Raw genomic sequence first — 24,378 nt, 5'->3', positions numbered from 1 at the left:
TGAAAGTACATGGAAAATACCATTTGTCATTTTTAAAGTGGTGTATTTAATGAAGGTTTGACAAATTCATAACTGAAAAATTGTACTGATAAATATGTAAGATGGTAAAAGAATAAGCATAATATCTTAGAGGCTCCAGCCTTCTGTGCTGATCCATCTTAATGTTTTCTTTCTGCTTTTCTTTGCTCGGTCAGAGGAAACAACTGGGGAATGAAGAATGCTGAGTATGTTCCTGTGAACACTGAAGTAAACGATCATTCAGCCCGAGAAGAGAAGCTACATTTTAAAATAAGTTCTTGCCATTACTGCCAAAGCATCTACTAGCTTTATGAAGCACATATGTTTTGTTGATCTTTCTAAATGTTTTCGTGGATTTGGCACTGGAAGCAGCAGTATTTGTTTAGTGAGTGATTATTAACCTGAAAGGTGCACACAATGATTTGCTGGGGGGAACATTTGTTGTTGGAGAAGGTCGTGGAAAAAGTGAAATAAACTGTCTTGTTATTTATTTTAGTTCGATACACAGCTGGATGAAGAAAGTCCAACTGCAGTCTCTTCTGTGGAAGCTGAGGATAACGTCAAAATAAAAGAGGCATCATTTGTAAGTTGGTGAAATGAATCTAGTTTATAAATGTATCGCCACACATTGGTTGAAATAGAAAATATTTTGTCAAAAATGAAAACTTAATTCACGGAAGGCTGATACGAGCCTGTATTATAATTAGACACATTTATTTTGAAAAGCGTGACGTTACCGCTCCTGTGTCGCGCGCTGACAGTACTGGGGTGTCCCAGCAGCGCGAGGAGGGTCATGTGACGGTCCGGTCAGGTGAGTGAGCGGGCTGGTTTGGGATATGTCGGCCAGGTGTGAGCAGGATGGCGGGGGAGCTGTGAGCCGGAGGCCGAGCTCCACGGAGCCGCAGCCGCGACACAGAACAGGTAGACCGAACCTTCCCGTCTCCGTGTTCTGCTTCAGGTGTCACGGACGGAACCAGCTACTAAACGCTGCGGTTCGGACCAGCTGCTAACTCCTGTAGGCAGCGCGTCTCCGACGGTGGAATAAGTGGCGGTGTCCTCTTTTCATTTTGTTTTATAATTTAGGTGAGCATGTCGGAAGGTTTTTGACAGTTCCTTCTCCTCCCCAACAGCACGAGGCTTTTCCAGAGAAATGAGTATGAAATCCATGCTGTCCACAAGTGAGGAGAACTTCCCCACAGGTAACATGTAAAATGTGCTGCTCATGCTGGGTCACTTCGGGAGGGGGGTCATCTGAAGCTCTTTTCCAGCTGGAGGACCTATTTGGAATTATCATTATTATTTTATTAAAATATGTCTGCGATAAGGAAGGGGACATAAGATGTTTAATGCTGTCATATGAAGAAACTCATGACCTTTAACACCAGAGTGACCTCGCTGTCAGGTCACATGACCACACAGGCAGCAGTTAGCTGGTCCAAAGTCACTCTGATATTGTCAGGACATAATTTCAGGCTCATTTCTGCTGTTTCTTTTTGATTGACCTCTCTCTCATCACTCACTCCTGGATCCTGTTAAACATTTGTTGAGTACAATCGGCTCAAACATTAACAAGAAGAGCAGTTTAATTCAGCTGATCTACAAAAGCCACATGACTAATCCTGCCCCGTGGCACGGAACTGTGAAATGGTGTTCAGCAGTCACGCACATGAGGTGTTGTGTGTCCAGTCCTCCCAGTGCTGCTGGAGCTGGTCAGGGGTCCAGAGCGTCTTCCTGCAGATGAGGAGTTGCAGGAAATGCTGAGAGGAAAACTGCGGATCCTGCAGGCAGACAGTGATGAGGTCAAAGCTGTGTTCATGGTAAAAACAAACAAAAAAAAGAAATCCCCACGCACACCCACTGAAGTTCAATGGCCACGTGGTGGCGCCACCCCCTCGCTCGTGGACCTAATCAGCTTCAATAAAATTGTGTCTAGGAGTTGTCTGTTCACCTCATCTCCATCAGCAGTGAAGAGAACGCCGTGTTTGTCACGTTTAGAACTTTTGAGGAACTCTGGAAGTTCTCCACGTATTACACAGCAGGTAGGATTTCCAGGCTGTCAGGAGATCTGACCTTTGACACATGACACTTAAGACTCCTGTTCTGCCAAAGGAAGAGACGTCATATTGCATTTTTGTGAGGGTGATGGTCCAGCCTAGATGCTGATCCCACTTCCTCTCCTCCAGGCTTCCTAAGTCATTGTCTGGAGAATCTGCTGCTGGACCAGAAGTTCTGGCTCATGTCTTTGGAGGAAGACGTGGCCATAGAGGTCAGAGTTCAGGATGAGACCCTTAACCTCATCTATAGAGGCATCCTGATGCAGGAAGGTTAGTCTGGATGTTTTCCTGTCAGGGTTTCATTCTTGTGGTCAAAAGGAGCGCGTCTGACCTTCTCTGCGTGTCGTTCTTCAGGCTCCTTGTTTGCTCGTTGCAGCACCAACCAGATGTTTGACAGTTGCACCTCTGGAGGAGACCTCTACCTGGAACAGGGAGACATAGCCCAGTTTGAGCCTCCGTTCCTGGGCTCAGGGTGGACTGTCCTCTGCCTGGCCGATGGGGCTCGGGGCACCGCGCCCAGACCTGCTCTGGAGCCGCTCATCCCTTTCCATCAGTAAATCTGAAGTCACTCCTGTGTTTCTGTACTAGCACGTAACGACAAATGCTCTCCGCAGCAGCTGTAATGGTGCTGATGCAGCCTCGTGCGACTGGAACCAGTCGGCTGAAGAGTCACGGAGCCGTCTGATCTTTCTTTCAATAGATGGTTTCTCAAGTCTGCTGCAGAGAGCATTTTAGTGGGGGATGGAAAAGCTCACTGTGACTTCCCTCTGCCATTTGGTGAGTGCACGTGAACCCCGGACCTCTGTCACAAAGATGGTGAAATGATCGGTTAATTATTAAACTTGTCGCTCTTCCTGGTGGATTTAGGCCAGGGGGTAGAAGTAAACACAATAATGGAGATTCTAGTATAGTTTTCCTGGTTTTATGCTGATGAACTTTCAGTGTTATCACTTCCAGCCAGTGGAACCTGTTTGGCCACTAAAGAGTACGATGCCGAGGGTCCAGATGAGCTGAGCCTGGCGCCCGGTGATCGCATCATCATCGTGGGACATCTGGTGTCCTGTTTTGATTGGTTCACTGGGAGGAAGGAGTCAACAGGGGATGTCGGTCTGGTCAAAACAAGTCTGGCTGGACCTTCTAGTGACGTTTACAGGTGAGTACAGTGGCGCTGAGGCTGATTGCTCCAAAAGAGCAGCGACAGAAGTGGCCTTCCTCCAGCTCCACAGATATATGTTTAGAAGAAGAAGAGAGGACCTTCTTCCATCTACAAGAAGACACCATCATAGAGGAAACGGTAGTTTCACTGAAGCAGAAATCTTCACACGATTTTGGCCACAGCTACAAACTGGGTGAGGTGTTTTTAGGACTTCTTTATCCGGTGAAAAGTTTGTCAATGATGTTTGATCTGATTGGCACATGAGGATGACTTTCTTTCTCTCATCAAACCTCAGATACGATCCCCCTGGACGTTAAAGAGAACACATGGGGTGAGTACTGCATCATATTTGTCATTGTCATAGTTCAGCAACGCTTCTTCAGCCGTTTCTTCTCCTGCAGGGAGCTCCTCAAGCCGAGTGGGTGGTCCTCAGCCTGACCCGAGCAGAGGGGCCCAGAGGACTTTGGGTCAGAACACTGTTGTGGCTGTAAACAGAACACCGGAGATCCCTCCTGAAGAGCCCAAAACGCCCGACCTTCCATGTTTCAGGGTCCATCCCGTTGTGGAGGGAAACATAACTGAGAACTTCACCACCCTCTTCTCTTTCCTAGAAGGGGCTAACTACAGATCAGAGTTTGGTGTGTTGTACAGGCTGAGCTCTCGGCTGTTGGCGTCCTCTGTATTTACAGGCCACGCCGATGAAGATGAGCTGATTAGTTTCCTAAGTGTTGCTAGAGAAACGGCCAGGAAGAAGCGGCTGTTCTGGTCTCAGACACGCTTGTGCTTCCTGCTGGGTAAACTCTGTGCTGGGAGGCTAAAATTCAGCCAGGCCCGCGTTTACTTGGAAGAAACCCTCAGCGTTCCACGAGAGAGCTTCGTCGACCTCAAGCTGCTGGCCAGCATACTCTCCAACCTGGTTGGCATTTATCTTCTCCAGAAGAACACCGAAAGCCTGTTCGCTACCGCTGAGAGGCTCACTGGGTTGCTGTTTGGAATTTCTGACTGCCTGGAGAGCCTAGAGGACGACATTGCTCTTAAATACATTCTGAAGAAAGCTATCCTCAGTCGCAACAAAATGGCGGAGGCCCGGGCTTGTCACCTGCTGACCAGGTTCCACTGGAGTCGTGCTGAGGGGGATCAGGTGGTTCCTTATCTGGAAAGGCTGCTTGTTCTTTGTGCTGAAGATGAATTGGCTCCGATCCTCTCGACCAGCCATGGATACCTGACCCTGGGAAGGCTCTATGGGGAGCTCCAGCTTCTGCAGCTCAGTGTCAGTTCAGCCTGGAAGGCCTCCCAGCAGAGCTCTGTGACGCTGAGGGACTGCCTGAGCTGTATGACTCTGGTTTTAGACAACGTCACCAGGCTGAGGTCAGAACGGGAGGATGCCATCCCAGCCCAGCTGGCTCCATACTTACACCGAGCCCTCTCCTTCAGCAGAGACCACCCGGGCCAGCATCAGGTTCTGAGCTACCACCTGACCATGTGCCTCTGTCGTCTCTTTTGCAAGTACGGGATGGTTGAACAGGCCATCTGCCAGATGCATCATCTCATCAACAGCAGTGACCTGTCCCAGCATCTGTCCGTGTCGGATGCGGACAGAAACTCTGCTCTCATCTGGCTGGCGTGGCTCCATCTGGACCGCCACCAGCCGGAAGCTGCGCTGGACATCCTGGACGCGGTCTTAGCGACCATGCCAGAACATTGTACTACACCCCAGGAAGGTCTGGATTTCTACAGTTACCCGTGCAACTTTTTTTTACATATGGAATGTTAAATTATTGTTATTTAAACACAGGTGTGGTCCTCAACATGCGTGGTGTGGCCCTTGGCTGCATGGGAGATCTGCGGAAGGCGGCCGAGAGTTACCAGGCTGCTGCTGAGATCTGTGAGGAGTACGAGGACATGCCCAACTGGGCTGTTGCTCAGGCTAACCGAGGTACGTTAGCATCAATTTGGTAGCACCGATTAACACAGCATGTAACTTTCTCGAGCCACCTAAAGTTTCCTGAATTAGCCGGCTTTGTCAGGTGGTCACGATGACGGCAGATCCACACTGCCAAAAGGAACCTGAAATATCTTGGGTGTAAAAATGAGCTTGAAGGACGTTTCGGTGTGTGACATGACGCACCCCTTTTTATTCATAAAGGGCTGCTGTGTGTGAAAGCTGGAGCAAACGGGCTGGCCCAGAGGTACCTGACGGATGCCGTGAAGCTCTTCTCCGAGCTGGATGAAATCGGACACGAGGAGAACTTCATCACGGTGCTGCTCCAGCTCGGGCAGAATTATGTCCGGCAGCAACAGCTGGACACTGGGAAAGGGTGCTATGAATGGGCTCTGCTGCTGTCCATCAGCGCCGGCCTCTTAGAGTGTACGTGTCCACACAGTCAGCTCGGACGCTCAGGAGCTGCCCAGAGAACAAAGCTTTTTTTTTGCTGTCGTTATCCAGGTCAGCTGATAGCAACCCGACATCTTTGTCAGCTGTATGAGCTGGAGTGTCCCGACCAAGCTCAGTGTATCAAATACAACCAGCATCAGATCAGGCTGTTGGGAACAATGAGAGCACAGAGACAAGAGGCAGAAGCTCTGGAGTCCCTGAGTCAGCGTTTCCTCTCTCTAGGCGCAGAAAGGTGTGTGAACCCGCCTGTAACCAGGACTCCACTCAACACAAAAACACATCAGCCCCCCTTAAACTGAACCTTGTGGATGCTTTCAGGGCGTACCGGGCTGCTCTGGACTACACTAAGAGCAGTCTGGGTATTTTCATCGACCTGGGCTGTAAAGAGAAGGAAGCCTCTGGCTGGCTGCAGGCTGGGAGGATCTACCACTTACTGGGGCAGACCGAACTGGTGGACCTATATGTTCAGGTGTGGGTGCATCTGGTCTTTCTTCAGGGATCTCCACAGCAGCCGCGTGATCTAAGTAAACATCAGCTTTACAGCGCATGTGTGGTCGAGCAGGTTGCAGAGTTAGCCTGTGTAAAGTACAGAAACACAGGCCACCCAGCAGAGGAGATTCATGCTGATCATCTGGATCCACCGCGTAGAGTTGGCCCACTTGAAGATCTGCTGCAGATGGGATGGAAGCAAGTGCAAAATACCATTAGAGTAAACAAAGCACTGAGGGTGGAGGAACCTGGAATAAAATTGGACAGGGACTGTATGAACGTCTATGTTGGTTAGCAGAAGTGCAGCCTCACCTTAACTCTGACGGGTACGCTGACGGAAGGTTTAAGGGGTCTGGGAGGGGATTTCTCCACTGTACTATTATCACCTTCTGGAAGCTTTATTCAGACATTTAATGTGCTGAAGTATCTGAACTCACACATGTGTCCCGGCTGGTGTCTCTGGTAGGCAGCCCAGGATGTTGCTCTGAGTACCGGAGACACCAAGTTCATCTTGAAGATCCTGGAAGCTGCAGGAGACATTTTCTTCAACAGCTGCCAAGACCGTCACAAAGCCATCCCGTTCTACAGGGTACGGGCTGAATAAACACACAAATGTCTTTTCCTTCGAGTTTTCACCTTCAGGGACCAAGCTCCCGTAGTCTCCTCATGTAGTTCTGATGAAGGTTGCAGTGTTCTCTTTACCTGTGTGGCCTGCCTTCACAGGACCGGGCCCTGCCCATCTCAGGGAGGAGCAGCAGCGTTGGCACCAGGCTGAGGTTGTGTAACAAACTGACAGAACTGATGCTCAGGCTGAAGTTATACGAGGAAGCCGTGGAGTTTGCTCAGACTGCGCTGGACATCAGTGTCTCTCTGGGTATGGAAACACCACAAGCCAGTTTAGTTCAGCTTCCTCACGGTGACTGAAACACACAATGGGCCAGAACCCGCCAGAAGTCTGCAGTAGGCTCCAGACTCGTGGATTTGGGAGTGGTGATATCGGTGTTCCTGCTTGGTTCTGCTTCCAGGAGAACATCTGAGTGAGCGAGTGGCTTACCACCGTCTGGCTGTTCTTTACCACTGTCTGGACCAATATGAACTGGCAGAACATTACTACCTGAAAACTCTGTCCCTGTGTCCCACCCCCCTGCTGTTCGAGGAGGAGACGCTCTACTATGTGCAGGTGTACCAGACTCTGGGGGACATCACATTTTATGACCTGAAGGTAAATTTTGACAAAGAATTCCAGCTCAGTCCCCTGAAAGCTGTAGGCTTAGCCTGAGTGAGTCTATATGCTCCACTGGTTCTCCTGTTTTCTGTGCAGGACCCGTACGACGCAGCAGGTTATTACCACCTGGCTCTGGCCGCCGCCATGGATCTGGGCAACAAGAGATCCCAGATGCAGCTCTGCACCCGGCTTGCAACCATCTACCACAACTTCCTGGTGGACCGAGAGCTCTCGCTCTTCTTCTATCAGAAGGCGCGGAGGTTTGCAGCAGAGCTGAACGTGAGGAGGGTCAACATCTCAGCAGATCAGTACTACTGCCGCAAAGGTTACTGAGGACAACGTTGGAGCCTCTGAAAACCCACAAGCTCCCTGAATGAAAAGGAGCAGGTTTCAGTAGTCCACCGGTAAACATCCTGGAAGCCCTGCTGGAAAACACTGACTGTACTGAACCTGGGGGTGTAAACAGGCCTGACATTTGGATTCAACCCCTCTGATAAATGATCCTTTTTTTTTAAGAAATAAGAATAAGAAAGTTTTATATGTTTAATGTGGAAAACATGCGTTTTATGTGGATTCTCTTGTCTTTTTTTAATGCACTCTAGTTCACCCTATGCCCCCCCCCCCCCTTTTCCACATTCCTTCCTTTGGGACCTGGTTTCTCTGAGCCAGATTACCACTAACAAAGGCTACAGAGCCCCCCTGGGGTTTGTTGTAAACAGATCGGTTGATGTGAGATGTCTGATCTCTGATGTTTGGGCTCAGATATCCTCTGTGATTAAGTGGTTAAAACGCTGGCACAGTTCACAGGCAGCTTCCCCATTTCTTTCTGCGCAGCTGTAGCCGCTAACCTCAAGTGCGCACACACAGCCGCGCATGTACCTGCACGGTCTGGTAAGCTCAAATTGCCCTCAGCGGGGCACGGATCCTCCTGCAGCAGAGACCCGCTGTAGAATAGAAGACCCGCCTTCACTTGTGATGACAGCTGAGGATGTTTCACCACAGACAGAAACCAGCTATGGAAAACTCAGCTGAGTCCTTCTCCAGCCTGGCTCAAACACGGGTTTGTATCATGATCTGAAGGCCTGTTTCTTGATTCCTGGGTTGCTCTACATATTTATTTAGACAAGAGGAGCAGGATAAAGTTTTAATGGCTGTAGCATCAGATGTTCTTGAATGTTCCTCATGTGCAGTTGATGCGTGAGCACTTCTATAATGCACCATAATGGATGGATTCCATATAGCATGTGTATAAATAGTGCCTTGACTTCAAATTACAGGGGGATTTCTGGGTGGAACCATTTCTCAACCTTGACATGAGATTCCTGTCCTCGGAGAGCTGGTAGCGAGTCCATTTAAGGTTTTGCTGAACTGGATGATCTGTCAGTTGTGTGCTGAGACTCGACGTCTTCGTGACACATCAGTGGCAGCTTATTTCACTGATGCTTCTTTTTGCTCTCCAGTAGCTGTTGGAGCGAATGTGCTCAGCAGATATGATGCTGAAGAGAGGCAGGAGGTCACTGTAGCATGAGTATTCCTCAAAGTTCTTGGTAGCAATTCAGGGCCAAAGCAAACTCCAGGCCGCGCCCCCCCTCCCCGACTCTCCTCCCCTCTCCTCCTCCTGCCGCTTCCCTCGGTAAACTCAGGAGTGAAAGTCTGGTCCCTGCCGCAGCTGCTTCACTCCAACATCTGGACGCACAGTTTTGGGAGTGCGGTGGCCGTCCAGACTCTCATGTCTCTCTTCCCTCCAACGCTTTGACTTGTCCAGACGGTTCTCAGACAGATGCGCACAGCGGGAGTGTGAGTGATGAGAACTGCTCCAGCCATGAATCTCCTCCTCTGCGCTCCTCTCTTTCTTTACCTGGCGGACGTTCTCGCCGCGCAGTCGGAGCTTAAGTGTCCCACAAGGTGCGATGTGAGCACCTGTCCGAGCCCCAGCTGCCCCAGCGGCTACGTGCCGGACCGCTGCAACTGCTGCCTGGTGTGCGCGCAAGGAGAAGGTGAAGCGTGCGGGCGCAAAGACGACCTGCCGTGCGGAGACGGGCTGGAGTGCAAACACCCGGCCGGGAAACGGCTGGCCAAGGGCGTGTGCCGGTGCAAGTTCAGCTCCGAGGTGTGCGGCAGCGACGGGAAGACCTACGGGAATGTGTGCCAGCTGAAAGCCAGCAGCAGGAAGGCGCTGCTTCAGGGCCAGCCGGGAGTCAGCCAAGTCCAGAGGGGCCCGTGTGAGAGCAGCTCAGGTGCGGGTCATCTACACACAGCTACACCAACACGAAACATCAGGCGTTTAAACTGAAATGTTGGTTTTTGAACTTATTCTATATACTATTGTTTACTGCAACCTAAATGTATATATGTATACACACACACAAACACACATACAAGCAGCAAACAAAACCAACCTATGACAGTAGCACGATTAAGCACCTGATCACCTGTTTAGAAGCTAAAGGTCAGAGCTCTGGAGTTGAAGAAAGGCCATCATGTAAAGGTGAAGAATAGTTTTCAGTATTTCCCATCATTTGCCGAATTCCTGCAGTACTCCTCCACTCCTGAAGGTGACAGTAATGGTCCAGATTATCTGAAGTTGGACTTTCAATATTTCTGATCAATATTTCTAAACCATAAATGGAGTGAACTGAGAAACCTACAGCGGTCCATCTGTCAGAAGGGATAGAGAAATATAAAGCCAGGATGAGATGTTTGGACTGGACTTTTTGTTTTTATGGTGACCATAACTCTGTGCTGGGATCATTAACCTGTCAGAACCTCATATTCACCCCAAGTTCATGTCTGTCCAATGACTTTTTTTCAACAAACAAAACAATCTTCTGACAAATGAACGAGAAAAAATGTAGACAATGTTTTCGCAGTGTCATTTTGGCTTGTGTGTGTGTGTGTGTGTGTTTTTTTCTCCACAGCTCCTGGTCTTTTAACCAGATTCATTAGCTGTGATTGTAATGAACAGCTTCTAAAGGGCAGGTGCAGCTTTAACTACGTATTGCAGTTATTTGGAACAGAGCAGACAGTGAGAATTAGCCACAGCTCACATAAAAAAGACTTGTTATCCATGTCAAAGGCTACCAGGGAGAATTTTCACATTCAGTTTGGTCCCACTGATATGAGACCCACGCTTGTCTAAAACTGAGAACAGCATCAAATCAATTCTTCCTTAAGGGCTGATTCACAGATGAAGAAATGTAGGGGCAGAAAATGTGAATGTTCTGCTCAGTGTAAGGCTGGTGACCTCGTGCCCTCATTAGATGGTTCCCAGCTATGGTTCCTCTACTCTTTGCTGTTTAAGGTTCTGCCACAGCCGACGTCCCTGCAGTGTAGGGAAGCATGGCTGTGGATGGTTTTCTCCCAGACGTAAGCCAAACACACTCGCACACTGTTCTAAAGTAGAACCATCAGTCTGGAGGAGACGTCCAAACATGAGCTCATCTCATTTCACAAGTCCTTCAATCAGAGGACCTCTCCCCTCCATAAACACTACTGCTGTGACTAACATCAACTTGTCTCCACGTACATGTTTAACGTCATTGTCCGCACTAGAGGACAACACCCCCACCCACCCCAGATTTATGGTCTCCATTTATGAGGTCAGTACGACAGCAGAACCAGGGGTTTGGGTATTTAATGGAGTCAGTCAGTCAGTCAGTCAGTGATATCATCTGAGGAAACAGGAAGTGTGTGCAGGCCACAACTGTTTACATTCCCCTCTGATCGTCAAATGTTTGTCTGCATTTAGAAGCTCAGACACACACTCACACACAACCTTCTACTTCTCTGTGAGAACTTTCATAGACCTAATACATAACCCAGCTCCTGATCCTAAACCATCCCAACAAACCCCTGATCCAAACCTTAACCCAATTCTAACATCAACCTTATAACCCCGTCATAACCCTCAAACAGTCCTTCGAGTTTGTAATGACCTGGCAAAATGTCCTCACTTTGCTAGTAGAATGTGGATTTTGATACTCAATACAGTATGTTGCAAGCACCAGAACACACACACAGAAACACACACACACACACTCACACACACGCAGAACCTAATGGGTGTGGTGAAGTAAAAATGCTTGGGCTCCGTCTGGTCCCAGGTGGGTGGTGTTAAAGGAGCCAGTTTGCGTATGTGGATGGTCAGAATAAGAAAATTGTCCAAAGTGAGTTTGCATGAGAAGAATTCACGTGCTGCTGTGAAACCCAGTTGATCAGAGAGCAGATCTGCAGGCTTAAGCTGCTGTTGTTAAATGGTTCTAACAGCTGTTCCTGAGGAAGAGTGACAAAACTGTGTTTTTATTTTGGCGTTTCGCTGCTACGGCCTGCGTTTGTCAGCCAGAATTATGACTTAATCCCACCAGAGAAATGAGTCCTGAAGGTCCAAAGTGGTTAATCTATTTTTTTCCAGACAAAGCAGTTTCGGAGCAGACTCACACGGTGGGTTAAACTAGTCCAGCTGGGACAAAGCTCTCACTTCTACTTATAATGATCCATGAAGATTGTGCTGGTGCTGCTGAGTCACAACTCCCCTCATCTTCTGAATGGTTTTGGCCAAGTTCTCCACTTACAGGCCTCTCCAGCCTCACCTGCTTTTTATCTTTCTTCCTTTGTAGGATCTTCACATGCCACCAGCCCTCGCTTCAAGTTTAACTTCATCGCTGATGTGGTGGAGAAAATAGCTCCTGCTGTGGTGCACATAGAGCTCTTCCTCAGGTGCTGATGGGACTTCTGCATGATGCTAACGTACAAAAACGGCCTCCATAATTCTCCGTCTGTGTTCCCGTGAAGGCATCCCCTCTTCGGGCGGACCATCCCCCTGTCGAGTGGATCTGGCTTCGTTATGTCAGAGAACGGCCTGATAGTTACCAATGCTCACGTGGTGTCCAGCACCTCTGCTGCGACCGGTCAGCAACACCTCAAGGTACAGACATCCCATGTCTCCACAGCAACAGTTTACAGGTCGCTCAGTGGGCTCTGATATCTTCCCTTTAGGTCCAGATGCACAATGGTGATATATATGAAGCCAGCATTAAAGACATTGACAAAAAATCTGACATCGCCACGATCAAGATCAACCCACAGGTGAGCCAGCGCTCCATGGATCACTGCAACTGTGATGATGGGTTATCTTTATTTATTTATTTATTTATGTTTACTATTTACACGGTTTGGGCCAAACCTCAGGTTTGTTTTTCTTCTTTTCTCTCTAGAAAACTTTGATACTGACCCTTCTTCTCACTCTCATTTCTAAGAGGTCATGTCCTTGGTCACTTTTGTACAAGATCTGCATTTAATTATACACCTTTTAAATGTTAAAGCAGAATTCCGCCTCTGAGCAGTCCTGATGAAGGTGTTTTTGGGATTGTGAACCGCTGCGAGGTCCCTCAGAATAAGACAAACAAAAGTGACTGAGCGTAGTGGAAAGGCTGGACTGGCTCTCCTCCCGCTGATATCACAGCCCCCTTCAGCAGAGCTCTTCACCAGGCTCTGCAGACCTACGAGTGTTTACAGTGAGTCACGTGTGCGGGTTCACAGCCGTGCTAGCAGGAGGAGTTCTGGACCTCAGACACACATCCCGTTCAATCCCAAACCTTCTCCTCAAGCATCACAGATCTCGGAACAGACGCAGTCAAAGTGTGGCGTAAGCGTTTGCACGCATGAAGCCAAAGCTGGTGTGAAGAATTCTGACTCAGTCTGAAAGGATCTGCACCAGCTGAATCACCCAGCCTGGTATGACCCAGTCAGACATGGCTGCAGAACTCGGAGAGCTGGGTCAACACGAACACGGGGAGGAGCGAGAGATAATGAAATCCGATCCATGAGGCCGCTGAACATGTGTTTCCACTCAGGTCCACTGCTCTCCTCCCTTTTCCTTCACCTCCACCCATGATTTCATCCTCTTCCTTGTTTACAGGAGCTGTGTGGTTCCATCTGACTGACCACCTGATTCTGTCCTTTTGAGGTCTGACTTCATTGTTCTGATTGAGGTTTTCAGAGCAGCTGCAGCTTTTATGGAGGTTTTAATGGGCCCAGAACCAGCAGAAAAGCAGCCAAAGGCAGAAGGCTGGTCCACTCACACCACAGCAGCGTCTCCGCTCATCTCTCCTTCTTCTTCTCCTCCGCTCTCCAGGCAAAGCTGCCCCTGTTGTTTCTGGGCCAGAGCGCAGATCTGAGACCGGGGGAGTTTGTGGTCGCCATCGGCAGCCCATTTGCCCTCCAGAACACCGTCACCACCGGCATCGTCAGCACCGCCCAGAGAGACGGCAAAGAGCTGGGCCTGAGGGACTCTGACATGGACTACATCCAGACAGACGCCATCATCAATGTGAGCCCAAAGCCAGCGAAGCTCCGGTTGTACGGCCCTTTCTAACCGCCGCTCTCCTCTTCCTTTACAGTACGGCAACTCTGGAGGCCCGCTCGTCAACTTGGTAACGTCCTCACTGTTCCTGCTGCGTCATGTCTTGACCGGTTTGTAAAGATGAAGCATCCAGCCTCGTTGTCCTTCGCTCTGCTCTGTCATTCTATAGGATGGAGAGGTGATTGGAATCAACACCCTGAAGGTGGCAGCAGGGATTTCCTTTGCTATTCCGTCTGACAGGATCACCCGTTTCCTCAGCGATTCCTTCCAGAGGCACAGAGGTGAGGGAGGGTGGCGGGTTCCGGCCCCAGAACCCCCCTGAGAGTGCAGAAACTAACTTCCGCCTGTTTCAGATGTGAAGTCGGTGACGAAGCGCTTCATCGGGATCAGGATGCTGACCGTCACACCGGCGTGAGTCACGTCTACAGTTGATAAGCTCCGCCCACACAGGCGAAAGCGCTTTCAGACATGATGTGAGGTCGTGGTTGAATCCGGAATCCTTTCGATTCAGGTTGATTGAAGAGCTAAAGCAGCAGAATCCAGACTTTCCAGACATCAGTAGCGGGATTTACGTGCACGGAGTCGTGCCGCTCTCACCTGCGGATAAGTACGGTTCACCAGCTCGTTGCTCACCTTTAACACGTTTCACCGAAAAAAATCTGACCTTCGCCCGTATGGTCTCCGCAGAGGAGGCATCAAAGACGGCGACGTCATCGTCAAACTGAACGGCAAGCCTCTGAAGAGCACCGCTGACCTGCAGGGGGCGCTGCAGGAAGAGACGGCCCTCCTGCTGGAGGTCCGCAGGGACAACGACGACCTTCTGTTCAACATCGAACCCGACGTTATCATGCAGTAGACCTGCACGCTGCGACCAAGCTGGTCTTGTGGAGAGGCTGAAGCTCATGCGCTCGTGCACACACACACACACACGTGCACACACACCCACACACACACCCACACCCACACACACCTCTAATATTTTGACCTGTGTCCCTCCACTACTCTTGGTCCATGTGGAACGCGTCATGGTTACATCTTCTTGACTGAATTTCTAAGATGTGAAGACATTTTGTCCACGTGAGGACCATTGTTTGTCCAGCGTCTGGCTGCATTTGGCCGCTGAGGTTCCAGCATCCATCAGGTTTAAGCGTCACCAAGGCACCGACGTCCTCTCTGATGACGTGTCCTCACGTTTGTCCTAAGCTGCAGATGATAAACAGGACTCGGCTGAAACCAGAGTTTGACCTATGATTCAGAACCTTCTGGTTTGGTTATTTTCATAGTTTTAACATAGTTTTAGGACTCTGATGGACAGACAGGAAGTGTAGTGTGAATCTAGCAGAAGTGAACACTTCCTGCTACATCTGCACCAGGTTCCTTCACAAGTGACACAGCAGCTGACCAAGAGCACCCTGAACCAGTTTTAATGTTCTGGATGGAGAATGGTACGTGAACATGTTGAACATGTTAATAAGTTCCAGTTTATGTTGGAATTCTGTTTTCAAATAATAAATTAAAACAATCAGCACCTTCAGGAGGCCATCGTCGTCATCATCTTCATCCTCACCTCGAATAAAATATGTGAAATGCTCAGATCTTCTGGGTGCTGTAAAATCCAACAGAGGACCAGATCGCCGTGACCCTGCTCATCCTCGCTGCCTCGGGTTGCGTGACCTCTGACCTCAGATCTTTGCAGGTTTCGAAGCCGACATTCTCCTTGACTTGATGGCTCCAGGTTCACAACTCTGCAGGTTTCAGTACCTTCAAATGTAGGTCAGCAGTGTGACTCAGAGGAAGTGCGAGTTACAACACAGTAGGAGCCTGTGTGGGAGCAACACTGCGCTCGTCTCATGGCCGCTCATAAACATTCCTGAGGGGAAAACCGTCTCTTGATGGTATGTGGAGGGGTGAGAACCCCTCTGCAGGCAGATGCTGATGCCAATTTTCTGCAGGTCTACCGATGTAGACGAGAGAAGACGTCCAAAATGTGAGCTCACGGAAGCGGTCTGCGCTCACTCAGAACACAATCGATACCAACCCAGCACCAGCCTGTCTTAGAACACACTTAGAACAGGTTCTAAGACCAGTTGCTCCTCACTAGTGTGTCTACAAGAACCCTTTCTAATACGGTCAGGTTAAAGGTCGTCGGGGTATAGCATCTGTCTTATGACACTGGTACAGGTCTTCTGGGTACACACAGAGTGTGTTCTAGGTTCACACACATCTGCTTGATGTTTCTGTTGGAGCTACCCTGAGTTTAATAACATCTGGCCGAGGTTAGGGTCAGAGGAAACGTGGGTATCCGCAGGTCTGGTTGGAGGTTAAGCTTGGCAGATTATCAGATTTGCGTGTGTGAGGGTCCCAGGATCGCTCCCAGCCCGACCCAGCTCTTCCCCGTCTGCTCCCGCTTCACCCTCCATCGAGGAACGTCACGGTAAAACTATGTGACGGATGGATGAGCCTCTATTTTCTCTCTTTCCATGAGCAAATATCCTTTAATTAGAGACCACGGTCCACATTTAGGTCAGGGAGCAGAAATGGGACGCTGGCGGCGGCCTCAGAGGGGAAAGCAGACACGGCTGTGCTGAGTCGTCCTGCGGTGGCTTCAGACCAGCATTAAGTGGGACTGTGGCTATAAGCAGAACATGCCAGCGAAATGAATGAGTGACTGTTGATGAGGCCATGATCACAGGCTTTCACTGGAGCTGCCAGTTGGTTTTGGCTCAGTTTCACCAGATCGTGGCTTCAGCTGGGTTTGCAGCTCATCTCGCATCTCCCGTCGTTCTCCGAGGCTCCACGGAGATTTTCTTTCATTGACGTCACTCATTTGTCGGCGTGCAGGGCCACGGAACGGAGCACGCTCCAGTAACGCGGAGCCAGAGGAGCCGACGTGGGCTAATCTGTAAAACACATCAGCGACGTCCTGATGCTACAGAGATGCATTTATGTTGATGTTTGCAGAAATGTGATCACGGATTTCCACCAGATCTCCTTCAACAGCTCTGACGCCAAACAACAGTTTACGCTGCAAAATGAATAACACAAAAAATGTTCTTACATGGCACCGCTTCGACCGAAGCAGCAGAGGAAAGTTAACGATTTCAAGCCTTTTACAGATGATGGAAGCTTGTTTATTTTAGTGTGCATTCCTTAAATGTTTGATTCGTCGCTGACGTGATGATTTTTCAAGGCAGGAGATGAAGAAAGAGGTTTCTGAAGGCACAGTTTTTGGACACATCAGTATTCCAGAATGCTGGTTTAGCAAAGTCCCAGCCAAAACCCAGTTATGGCCCACGGCCATGCTGGCAGCCATGTGACCGAAGGTGCGTTCATGTTGTCCAGAGTTTTACACTTGGAGCCAAAACAAAGAAACTGATGATCAGTTTTTGCCAGATGAAGAATTTAAAGTCACGTGACTCAAACCATTTATAACCTTATCTCGACTTTAAAGGCTTCTGGCTCTGCACAGCTGCGTTATCTGCAGCCATTTCTATCTCAGCTCGCGCTCTTGGGTTTTCACCAAATTTATGAAATGGTGAAATTTGTCACATAGAAGATTTAAAATAAGGTCACCTCACACCGAGTGCTGTAAGGATAGAAAATGCTCTGCTGTGTCAGGAAGTTATGCCTTAACACAGGCAGTGGTAAATCAAGGTGAGGAATAACTCTTTTTTTCAGGAAGTGCCAACAGGCTTCTAGAGATTTGCACGGAGGGATCCGACTGCAGGCTTGTCTGAGCAGAAATCTTTCCACCAAGACGGCCGCTCCAGCACTTGGTCGCCCTGCAGCAGTGTCGACCACAGGTTCTTGTAGAGCTGAAAGGTAGAAAAACAGCAAAAGTGAAGCCTGTATCCTGTTCCCTGCCACTCGATCTGCACATATAAGTCCTCCCGCTATGAAATCAAACATACTTGTACTTCAAACTGGAGCTCAACCTCATTTAATGAGATCATTTAGCGCCGCAGACACACGCAGCTGTCAAAATAAGACTCAGAGGGACAATGATTGGTTACTCTTCCGATCTAAAATCCCCTCATGGATCAGGACAAACAGCAGGAGCAGATATGATCAGCAATGACCCGCGGCTTTGCTGTGTTTGTAACTGGAAGACGGTGATTCGCAGCTGGGAGGGCAGCTGCACAACTCTGACTTCAGCTTGAGTCAAAAGTCTGGAAGTTTGAGGGTTTTCTTCAGTTACAGTTGAGCAAAACTGGTCAAAGGCTATTAAACCTGAAGTTAAAGGTCTTTGAATCAAATGCTTTGTTGTACTTTTACCTGAACTGAATTTACTGTATTGAAGTATCATCAAGCAGGAGATGGGCCATTGGTTTATAGTTCTAAGCTGTATTAGTAGTTCCATTAAAAAAAAGGTGCTTACCTGCCCATCAGCCTGTGCAAGAGGTGAGTTGAGGATGAAATCTGTGGGTGCCATAACGTCAATTAGCGCTACTGCATCGTCCTTCAGCTGGAAGAGATGGGAAGATGAGGCTCGTCAAACAGCAGCGTCAAACTTCAGCAAACTTCAGTTTCATCTCTTACCTGAGCGCAGAGAGTCAGAATGGCCAACTGGAGCAGCTCTGCAGGCTTCTCTCCGCTCATGTAACCGCCTGCAAAGCATCAAAACGGCGTCACTTCACTGGAATCAAAGTCAGAAATCTGATTACGCTCATCTAAACACATCACTTTACACGACACAGATTTGTTTGTTCTGTTCCATTCGCACGAGCAGTGTTTTTTATCTTCCCTTTATCTAACCTTACAAAGTTGCGTTAGCCTTAGCTTTAGCTTAGCGATGTCAGCCTCTCAGGCCACGGTGATGTGATGCTGGTTCGTACCCTGGTACAGAGTGCCCATGTGTCTGCTGAGGCTCCACAGTCCATAGAGAGCGCACAGTTTATGGAGCACAGGTCTGAGCCCAGCTGGGGTCTGCTGATCCTTCACTAGCTCGTGAAACCTCTGCAGGCAGTTGTACTCGATGAAAGCCAAGGCTAGGGAATTGCAGTAGTAGGCCTACACACACACACACACACACACACACACACACACACACAGACACACACACACACACACAGACACACACACAATATCAGTCTTTCTGCAGCTAAGTATTTCACACTGCTTTAAACCGGCTGTATGTTACCTGACTGTTATTACGGGCCTCAAACCCATCCTGTCCTTCAGCCCTCAACTGTTCCAGCCTCTTCTGGCTCTTTTCCAGGAGGAAACACACCAGCCACTGATAGGCCGCAACAGGCACTGTTAATGAGGCGATAATAATAGCAGACATGAGAAAGTGTGGGAAAACTGTCTCAAACGGCCACAGAACAGACCCTGATGTGAGAGAAGGGTCAGGATGTGCAGTAAAGCTCAGAAAATCATCAGATCATTATTGGTCCTGTACTGATGCAGCATCCCAGCATGAAGGCGTCAGCTTGAGGAGGTGTTGAGCAGCTCCACTGCCAACATACCTGCGGAGTCCAGACACTGGTCCACCGTCGTCGGGGTGAACCTGCTCGGCAGGATCGTCTGCAGATCATTGAGGAAATCCACACTGTGAAGAGGGGACTCGATCGGAACCCCGTCTGAAAGATGACAACGCTTCTGTTCAGCTCTGCACACGCGTGATCGGCTTGTGGAGGCTCGATGGTTCTACCGCGCGGGCGTGCGTGTGTGCTGCCGGTACTGACTGTGGCGCTTCAGGTGGAGCCATCCCAGCAGGTAGTTGCTGGTCTGCTGCAGCAACACGTTGTTGTCTCCTTCATACGTGCAGTTGGGATCGTTGTCGTCGCGCAGGTTACCCAGGCGACTCACTGCAAGGAGGCATTAATGTGAGGGAATGAGCGAGGGAGGGAGACAGCCAGGAAGAGGATAAGGGAGAGACACAGACTGGCCAGGTATCCGTGTCCCCCGCAGGCCTCTCTGCACTCCTGGATCCCCCTCTGAGCGGTCCAGGAGCCCAGCGGTTTACTGGAGCAGCTCACGGCGTGGATCTCTCTGCCCAGCTCTTCCTGGAACACACACGTACACACAGAGCTACAAAAGAGTGACAGAAGTGGCGCGTTTATTCACGCCCGCAGTTCCTGACCTGTCGGTCACTCTTGTCCTTCATCATCTGTCCCATCTGGAACTCCACGAAGTTCAGGAAGAAGGACTTTGTGAAGTGATCGAGGGCGTAGGCTGCGGCCAGGTAAGGGATCAGACGCCATTGCTGCAACAACAACACTGGAGATGAACGTCTGTGCAGGCTGCTCTCACACACTGGCTCCCTCTGGCAGCACTCTGACCTGAGTCTGGTACTCCAGCACAGGCACCTCCTCTGTGTCTTTGGGTCCAAACTGTCTCCTGGTGGCTGAGAAGCGGATAGCCACAGTCAGCGCTAACTTAAGGTTGACCAGAGCCATCCTGGCGATGGACACCCTGCCTCCGGACAGAGCGCCCAGAGACGCCCCGAAACGCTTGTTGGGGTCCTGAGGAGCAGATGTGGGAAAATACTCACAAGAAGCTAACACGCATTTTATGGAACACCTGAGGCCATTTTCCAGGCCTGGTTGTCATTACCAACCAGCTTCTAACCACACGTCTGTGGAATTGGCCCCTGAGAGCCTGTTAAAGCACCAGACCTACAGTAAAAGTTAATCTAAAGCTAAACCACAGCAGTTAGGAACAAATGTTAAAGGATGCTGAGCCCCTGAAGGAGTCTTTTTGACTGATTGTGTGGATCCAGATGGTTGTGGCCTCATGTTTTTAATCTTCTAAACATTCTTAATCTAATTTAAATACATGATTTCATCAGCCAGTTCTGTTTATAATGAAGGTCTGGGGGCAGCGGGATACTGACCTTGAACGGGGTAACATAGTGGCCATCAGGAGAAACATCTCCAGTCTTATTCAGCAGGTTCTCCCGAGGGATCCTCACATTATAAAACATGGCAAATCTAAAACAGGAAAAAAAAAACTGAAATAATAACACAACTTGACACATAATTTATAATGATGCGATGACTTTGCTATTTCTACTAAAACATGATAAACAGTAATTTAGGGTTGTGTTATTATTCATCAGTTTATTGCATGTGTCCGTAAATCCAGAAAATAAAAGCTTGGAAACATAAATGGTAACGGCTGTAGTATGAGACAAGTAAAAATAAGAGATGTTTATTTTCTATTTTAATCTGCTTAAGTGTCACCGCTGGCCTGCAAAACTGTGACTATGGCGCCCTCTGCTGGCACCAATGGGACTGGTTCGCTGTGCTCAGCAGGGGTGTGAGACCACAGTTCACCTGTAATGTACTCAGCCACAGAAATGCTGCATTGATAGTGTCACCTGCTGAGCTGCAGAGGTTATCAGTCACACCCAGCTACTCTGTTCTGAACTCACGTTTAACCATAAACTCATGTACGATCTTCTGAAACTGTCACGTAATTATCAGCTCCAGTGTTCTTCTGCTGTCACTCACCCGTTATCGAGCCCATTCAGGCCCAACTTCTTTCCCATGTCTCCAACAAGCACCCCAGGGAGAGCCAGTAGTGTCTTTGGATCCCTCACCTGCAGCACAAGAAATAAGGAGGTTTAATCAATCAATCAATCAATCAATCAATCAATCAATCAATCAATCAAAAACAGAACTTGGTTGAACTTTTCATAACTGGTGTTTTCATGTTTGATATAAAAAAGCAGCCTATCTTCAGGCAGGGCTGAGAGCGGCAGTATTACCGGTACAATGAAGGAGTGCAGACCGTGACACACGCCGTCGGGTGTGTAAAGCTGAGCGAACACCATGGCGTGAGTCGCCGTCTTCCCAAGGTTCCCCACCCAGAATTTAGCAGCCTCGAAGTCTGGAGAGTTGATGACAAACTCCTGAAGGCAGAGAAGTAAATGGGCACAATGGTAACAACAGCAGAAGAGAAGAACGAGGGCTGAATCCTAATTCTCTTTTACAAACCTCCCCCTTTATCTATCCGTGCCCCTCAAAACCAAGTGGCGGGGGGGAAGGAGTGAAAACATTCCCCTAAAAACTGCCCTAAAACATGGGACACCATTACTATTACATCATCAATCCTTGTCGCTGGCAGGCTGCTACATCAACAGAAGTCAACATGATGTCATCAACTGCGATTGCTGAGGTGGTTGTAGTGGTTATATGTTGTCATTTTGCCATCGGCGTAGCTTTGTGTGTGCTGACCTGGTTGGAGGGGTCGTACGTTGCAGTGGTCCTCATGGCTCTGGTGTTGCTCCCATGGCTTAGTTCTGTCAGAGCAAAGCAGCCAAACGTCTACAAACACACAGGAAATGGGACGTTCTCAGGAGCTGAGCTTCTTTCCTTCGAAAACATCTTCATAGACTGCGAGGGAATGTTTACCGTCATGTCGTCTGTGCTTTCCACATATTTAGAGTGTCTCTCTGATCCTGAGCTCCTCACAGTCGATCCAAACATCTAAAACAAACGTGGAGTCATCTCTGCAGAACTAAAATGTGTGTAAAATCCAGCCAGGCAGCAGCACATGCTCACTCACCCCCTTGTTCAAGGAGAACTTGCCTGCCATGGACCAGTCATACATGCCCAGAAAATCATTCAGGTAAATCAGCTTCAGGGGGTTTGCCATGAGTTCCTCGTCTGTCACGAAGTCGTAGCAGAAGAGCTTTTTCACCCTGGGCAGTTTCAGTTTGGGCTTTATTTTCTACACATACAGAGAACCTGGACAGACATTCTCTGCTGTTCCTACCTGAGGAATGTCAGCTCCCTCATTTTCTCCATGGAGAGGTCTTCGCCGGGCCGACGGGAAAACAGTGGGTCATTTTCTAGAGTCCTGAAGACATGTTGCTGTAGGACACAGGGGGGCGCAGCAGAAATGGGGAGTCAGTAGTTTTAAAGTTCCTTTTCCACACCAACAGATAAAGTACAGTTAAATCAATATCTCATTGTGTCCAGACGTGCACCGCTCAGGTAGATTAGAGCTACCTGGATGGATGTGAAAATAGGAATTATTATGATTAATCTGCTGAACTTAGGTACCTTAAAGGCCTGGATGTCCTCGTCCTCAAGGAAATTCAACATTTCTTTCCAGTTGAAAGACGCCTTTTTCCTGTAAATATCCAATGGGCCACTGGGGAAGTCCATTTTCTTCTCTTCTAGATGCTCTTAGATGCAAAAACACAACAGGTAGAATTCATACCACGGCTAGAAGTGTTTCTGCTGCATCATGAATGATGCTGTAACTGCAACGTCTCTCTTAAAATAAGCATTCAACAGAACATATAAAGCTTGTTCTAATAGTTATATCTTCTAAGCAGATGTACCTTTTCTGTAGAGATACTTAGGAGCTAAATAACAGGGTGGCTGTTCTAAGAGGCATCTCCTGTCCTTCTGTGTTTAAAGTAAGCCCTTTAAATTAAATATTATTAAACTATGAGAACATTGACAGAAACCAACAAACAGCAAGTTACTTATTGGATTCCTGCTGGCGTAAATCTGGTACTTATTTATTTATTGTGCGACACTATGACACAGATTAAAATACCACTTCCAAGTGACCAAAACTTGAATTTCAGTGAATGCACTAAGTAGTTCACTCAAGACAACTCCCATCTTTTTGAGAGTGGAGAGTATTTACGGCTTGAAAACTACTGTGACCTGGATGAAGGAGAACATTTGTGGTCAAGTATGTGCATAACCAATCAGTGATCATTTCTAACATTGCAAATCACTCATAAAAGTCACGACAGGATTTTAAATTCATGAATGTCAACAACACATGAGCAGCAAAAGTTAAAGGATGATCTCAACGGCATATAAAGTTTCAGCATTTGTTGTGACAGAAGTGATGTAACTGATCATTAAAACTGATCCCACATCAGTAGTTATCAGTGTAGAGCAGAGTTCAAGGCCGTCTAATGTGTTAGTTTACCTTCAAAAGAACCTGAAGTTCGTGCTGAATCTCAACTGCTCTGATTTCGAAAAATTTATAAAAATGATTTATAAAAAATAAAAAAACACGATTTACCCAAAAGCAGGAAAGAACAATTATTATCTTGCAGAAGACGCGTAAATGAAGATAGAGAGGTCGTCAAATAACCTGGAACTGATGAACCCTGAAACCAGCGGGACTGACGGCGAAGGACTGTCGAGAGCAGGGCCAACACAACAACGTCACTTCCTGACTGAATATACTGCATCCGGTTGGGTTCTTTCATAATGAAAGCCTCCGTTTCATACAATACAAAACAACGTCATGCTTTCATGCAGACTTCAACTACTGGTGTTTCCCACTGCAGTAGAGCCCCAAACCAAGAAAATAATAATAATAAAATAAAACTAATTACTATTAGCATTATTGCACAATAATAAACAATGAATTGTGGTACATATAAATGAACAAATACAAAAGTTCAAGTTGAGACATAAGTACAGAAGGCTGATGGCACCCTCAATCTATCTCTCAAAAATGACTGGGAATTCTTTGACACAGAGCTGGGGGGGGGGGGGGGGGGGGGGGGGGTTTAAGATGTTGAGACAGTTAACTATTGAGCAAGTCCATGTCTCTCAGAGTGCTCTGGTTGGATCAATGTTTAGTGTGAAATACAATGATTACCGGTCTTGTGGGAGGAGATAAACTACCTGCTTAAAAAATATTTGTTTTGATGTCTCATTGAAGTTTTTTTTTTTAAATGCCTGAGATGTC

General features: G+C 48.3%; 3 protein-coding genes across 10 annotated transcripts; 2 read left to right on the top strand and 1 right to left on the bottom strand.

Moving 5' to 3' along the window:
• Positions 1 to 438: 438 nt before the first annotated feature.
• Positions 439 to 7,910, top strand: sh3tc1 (SH3 domain and tetratricopeptide repeats 1). 4 transcript variants are annotated; one of them, XM_029839732.1, is made up of 20 exons: positions 439 to 601; positions 799 to 939; positions 1,149 to 1,217; positions 1,705 to 1,835; positions 1,952 to 2,057; positions 2,202 to 2,342; positions 2,427 to 2,625; positions 2,773 to 2,849; positions 3,030 to 3,225; positions 3,291 to 3,421; positions 3,524 to 3,559; positions 3,630 to 4,949; positions 5,024 to 5,164; positions 5,375 to 5,596; positions 5,675 to 5,855; positions 5,942 to 6,092; positions 6,579 to 6,701; positions 6,836 to 6,986; positions 7,138 to 7,334; positions 7,434 to 7,910. In XM_029839732.1, the coding sequence occupies exons 2-20, from the start codon at positions 855 to 857 to the stop codon at positions 7,668 to 7,670; spliced, it is 3,894 nt and encodes a 1,297-aa protein (XP_029695592.1). In that variant the 5' UTR covers positions 439 to 601; positions 799 to 854; the 3' UTR covers positions 7,671 to 7,910. The 4 variants fall into 4 exon arrangements, with proteins under 4 accessions (XP_029695592.1, XP_029695590.1, XP_029695591.1 ...); XM_029839730.1 differs by having other exon boundaries at positions 796 to 939; XM_029839731.1 differs by having other exon boundaries at positions 745 to 939.
• Positions 7,911 to 8,288: 378 nt separating this feature from the next.
• On the top strand, positions 8,289 to 15,232 carry htra3b (HtrA serine peptidase 3b). The gene is made up of 10 exons (XM_003966719.3): positions 8,289 to 9,574; positions 11,954 to 12,053; positions 12,129 to 12,261; positions 12,333 to 12,422; positions 13,471 to 13,665; positions 13,736 to 13,768; positions 13,868 to 13,979; positions 14,052 to 14,109; positions 14,210 to 14,305; positions 14,386 to 15,232. The coding sequence occupies exons 1-10, from the start codon at positions 9,142 to 9,144 to the stop codon at positions 14,552 to 14,554; spliced, it is 1,419 nt and encodes a 472-aa protein (XP_003966768.2). The 5' UTR covers positions 8,289 to 9,141; the 3' UTR covers positions 14,555 to 15,232.
• Positions 15,233 to 16,806: 1,574 nt separating this feature from the next.
• acox3 (acyl-CoA oxidase 3, pristanoyl) lies at positions 16,807 to 23,905 on the bottom strand. 5 transcript variants are annotated; one of them, XM_029839733.1, is made up of 20 exons: positions 23,773 to 23,801; positions 23,605 to 23,644; positions 22,713 to 22,837; positions 22,423 to 22,520; positions 22,213 to 22,348; positions 22,059 to 22,133; positions 21,882 to 21,971; positions 21,413 to 21,556; positions 21,156 to 21,244; positions 20,537 to 20,633; positions 19,983 to 20,165; positions 19,784 to 19,906; positions 19,586 to 19,706; positions 19,386 to 19,508; positions 19,167 to 19,280; positions 18,839 to 18,954; positions 18,534 to 18,708; positions 18,238 to 18,305; positions 18,077 to 18,163; positions 16,807 to 17,513 (listed from the first exon to the last, which is right to left on the bottom strand). In XM_029839733.1, the coding sequence occupies exons 3-20, from the start codon at positions 22,815 to 22,817 to the stop codon at positions 17,394 to 17,396; spliced, it is 2,064 nt and encodes a 687-aa protein (XP_029695593.1). In that variant the 5' UTR covers positions 22,818 to 22,837; positions 23,605 to 23,644; positions 23,773 to 23,801; the 3' UTR covers positions 16,807 to 17,393. The 5 variants fall into 5 exon arrangements, with proteins under 5 accessions (XP_029695593.1, XP_011604745.2, XP_011604746.2 ...); XM_011606443.2 differs by lacking the exon at positions 23,605 to 23,644 and having other exon boundaries at positions 23,701 to 23,905; XM_011606444.2 differs by lacking the exon at positions 23,605 to 23,644 and having other exon boundaries at positions 23,773 to 23,905.
• Positions 23,906 to 24,378: the final 473 nt, after the last annotated feature.

This window comes from Takifugu rubripes, chromosome 8, assembly GCF_901000725.2.
Source record: "Takifugu rubripes chromosome 8, fTakRub1.2, whole genome shotgun sequence".
Taxonomy (NCBI): Eukaryota; Metazoa; Chordata; class Actinopteri; order Tetraodontiformes; family Tetraodontidae; genus Takifugu; species Takifugu rubripes.
Note: the sequence above shows the minus strand (reverse complement) of the source record. Positions and strands in the feature narration are given on the sequence as shown.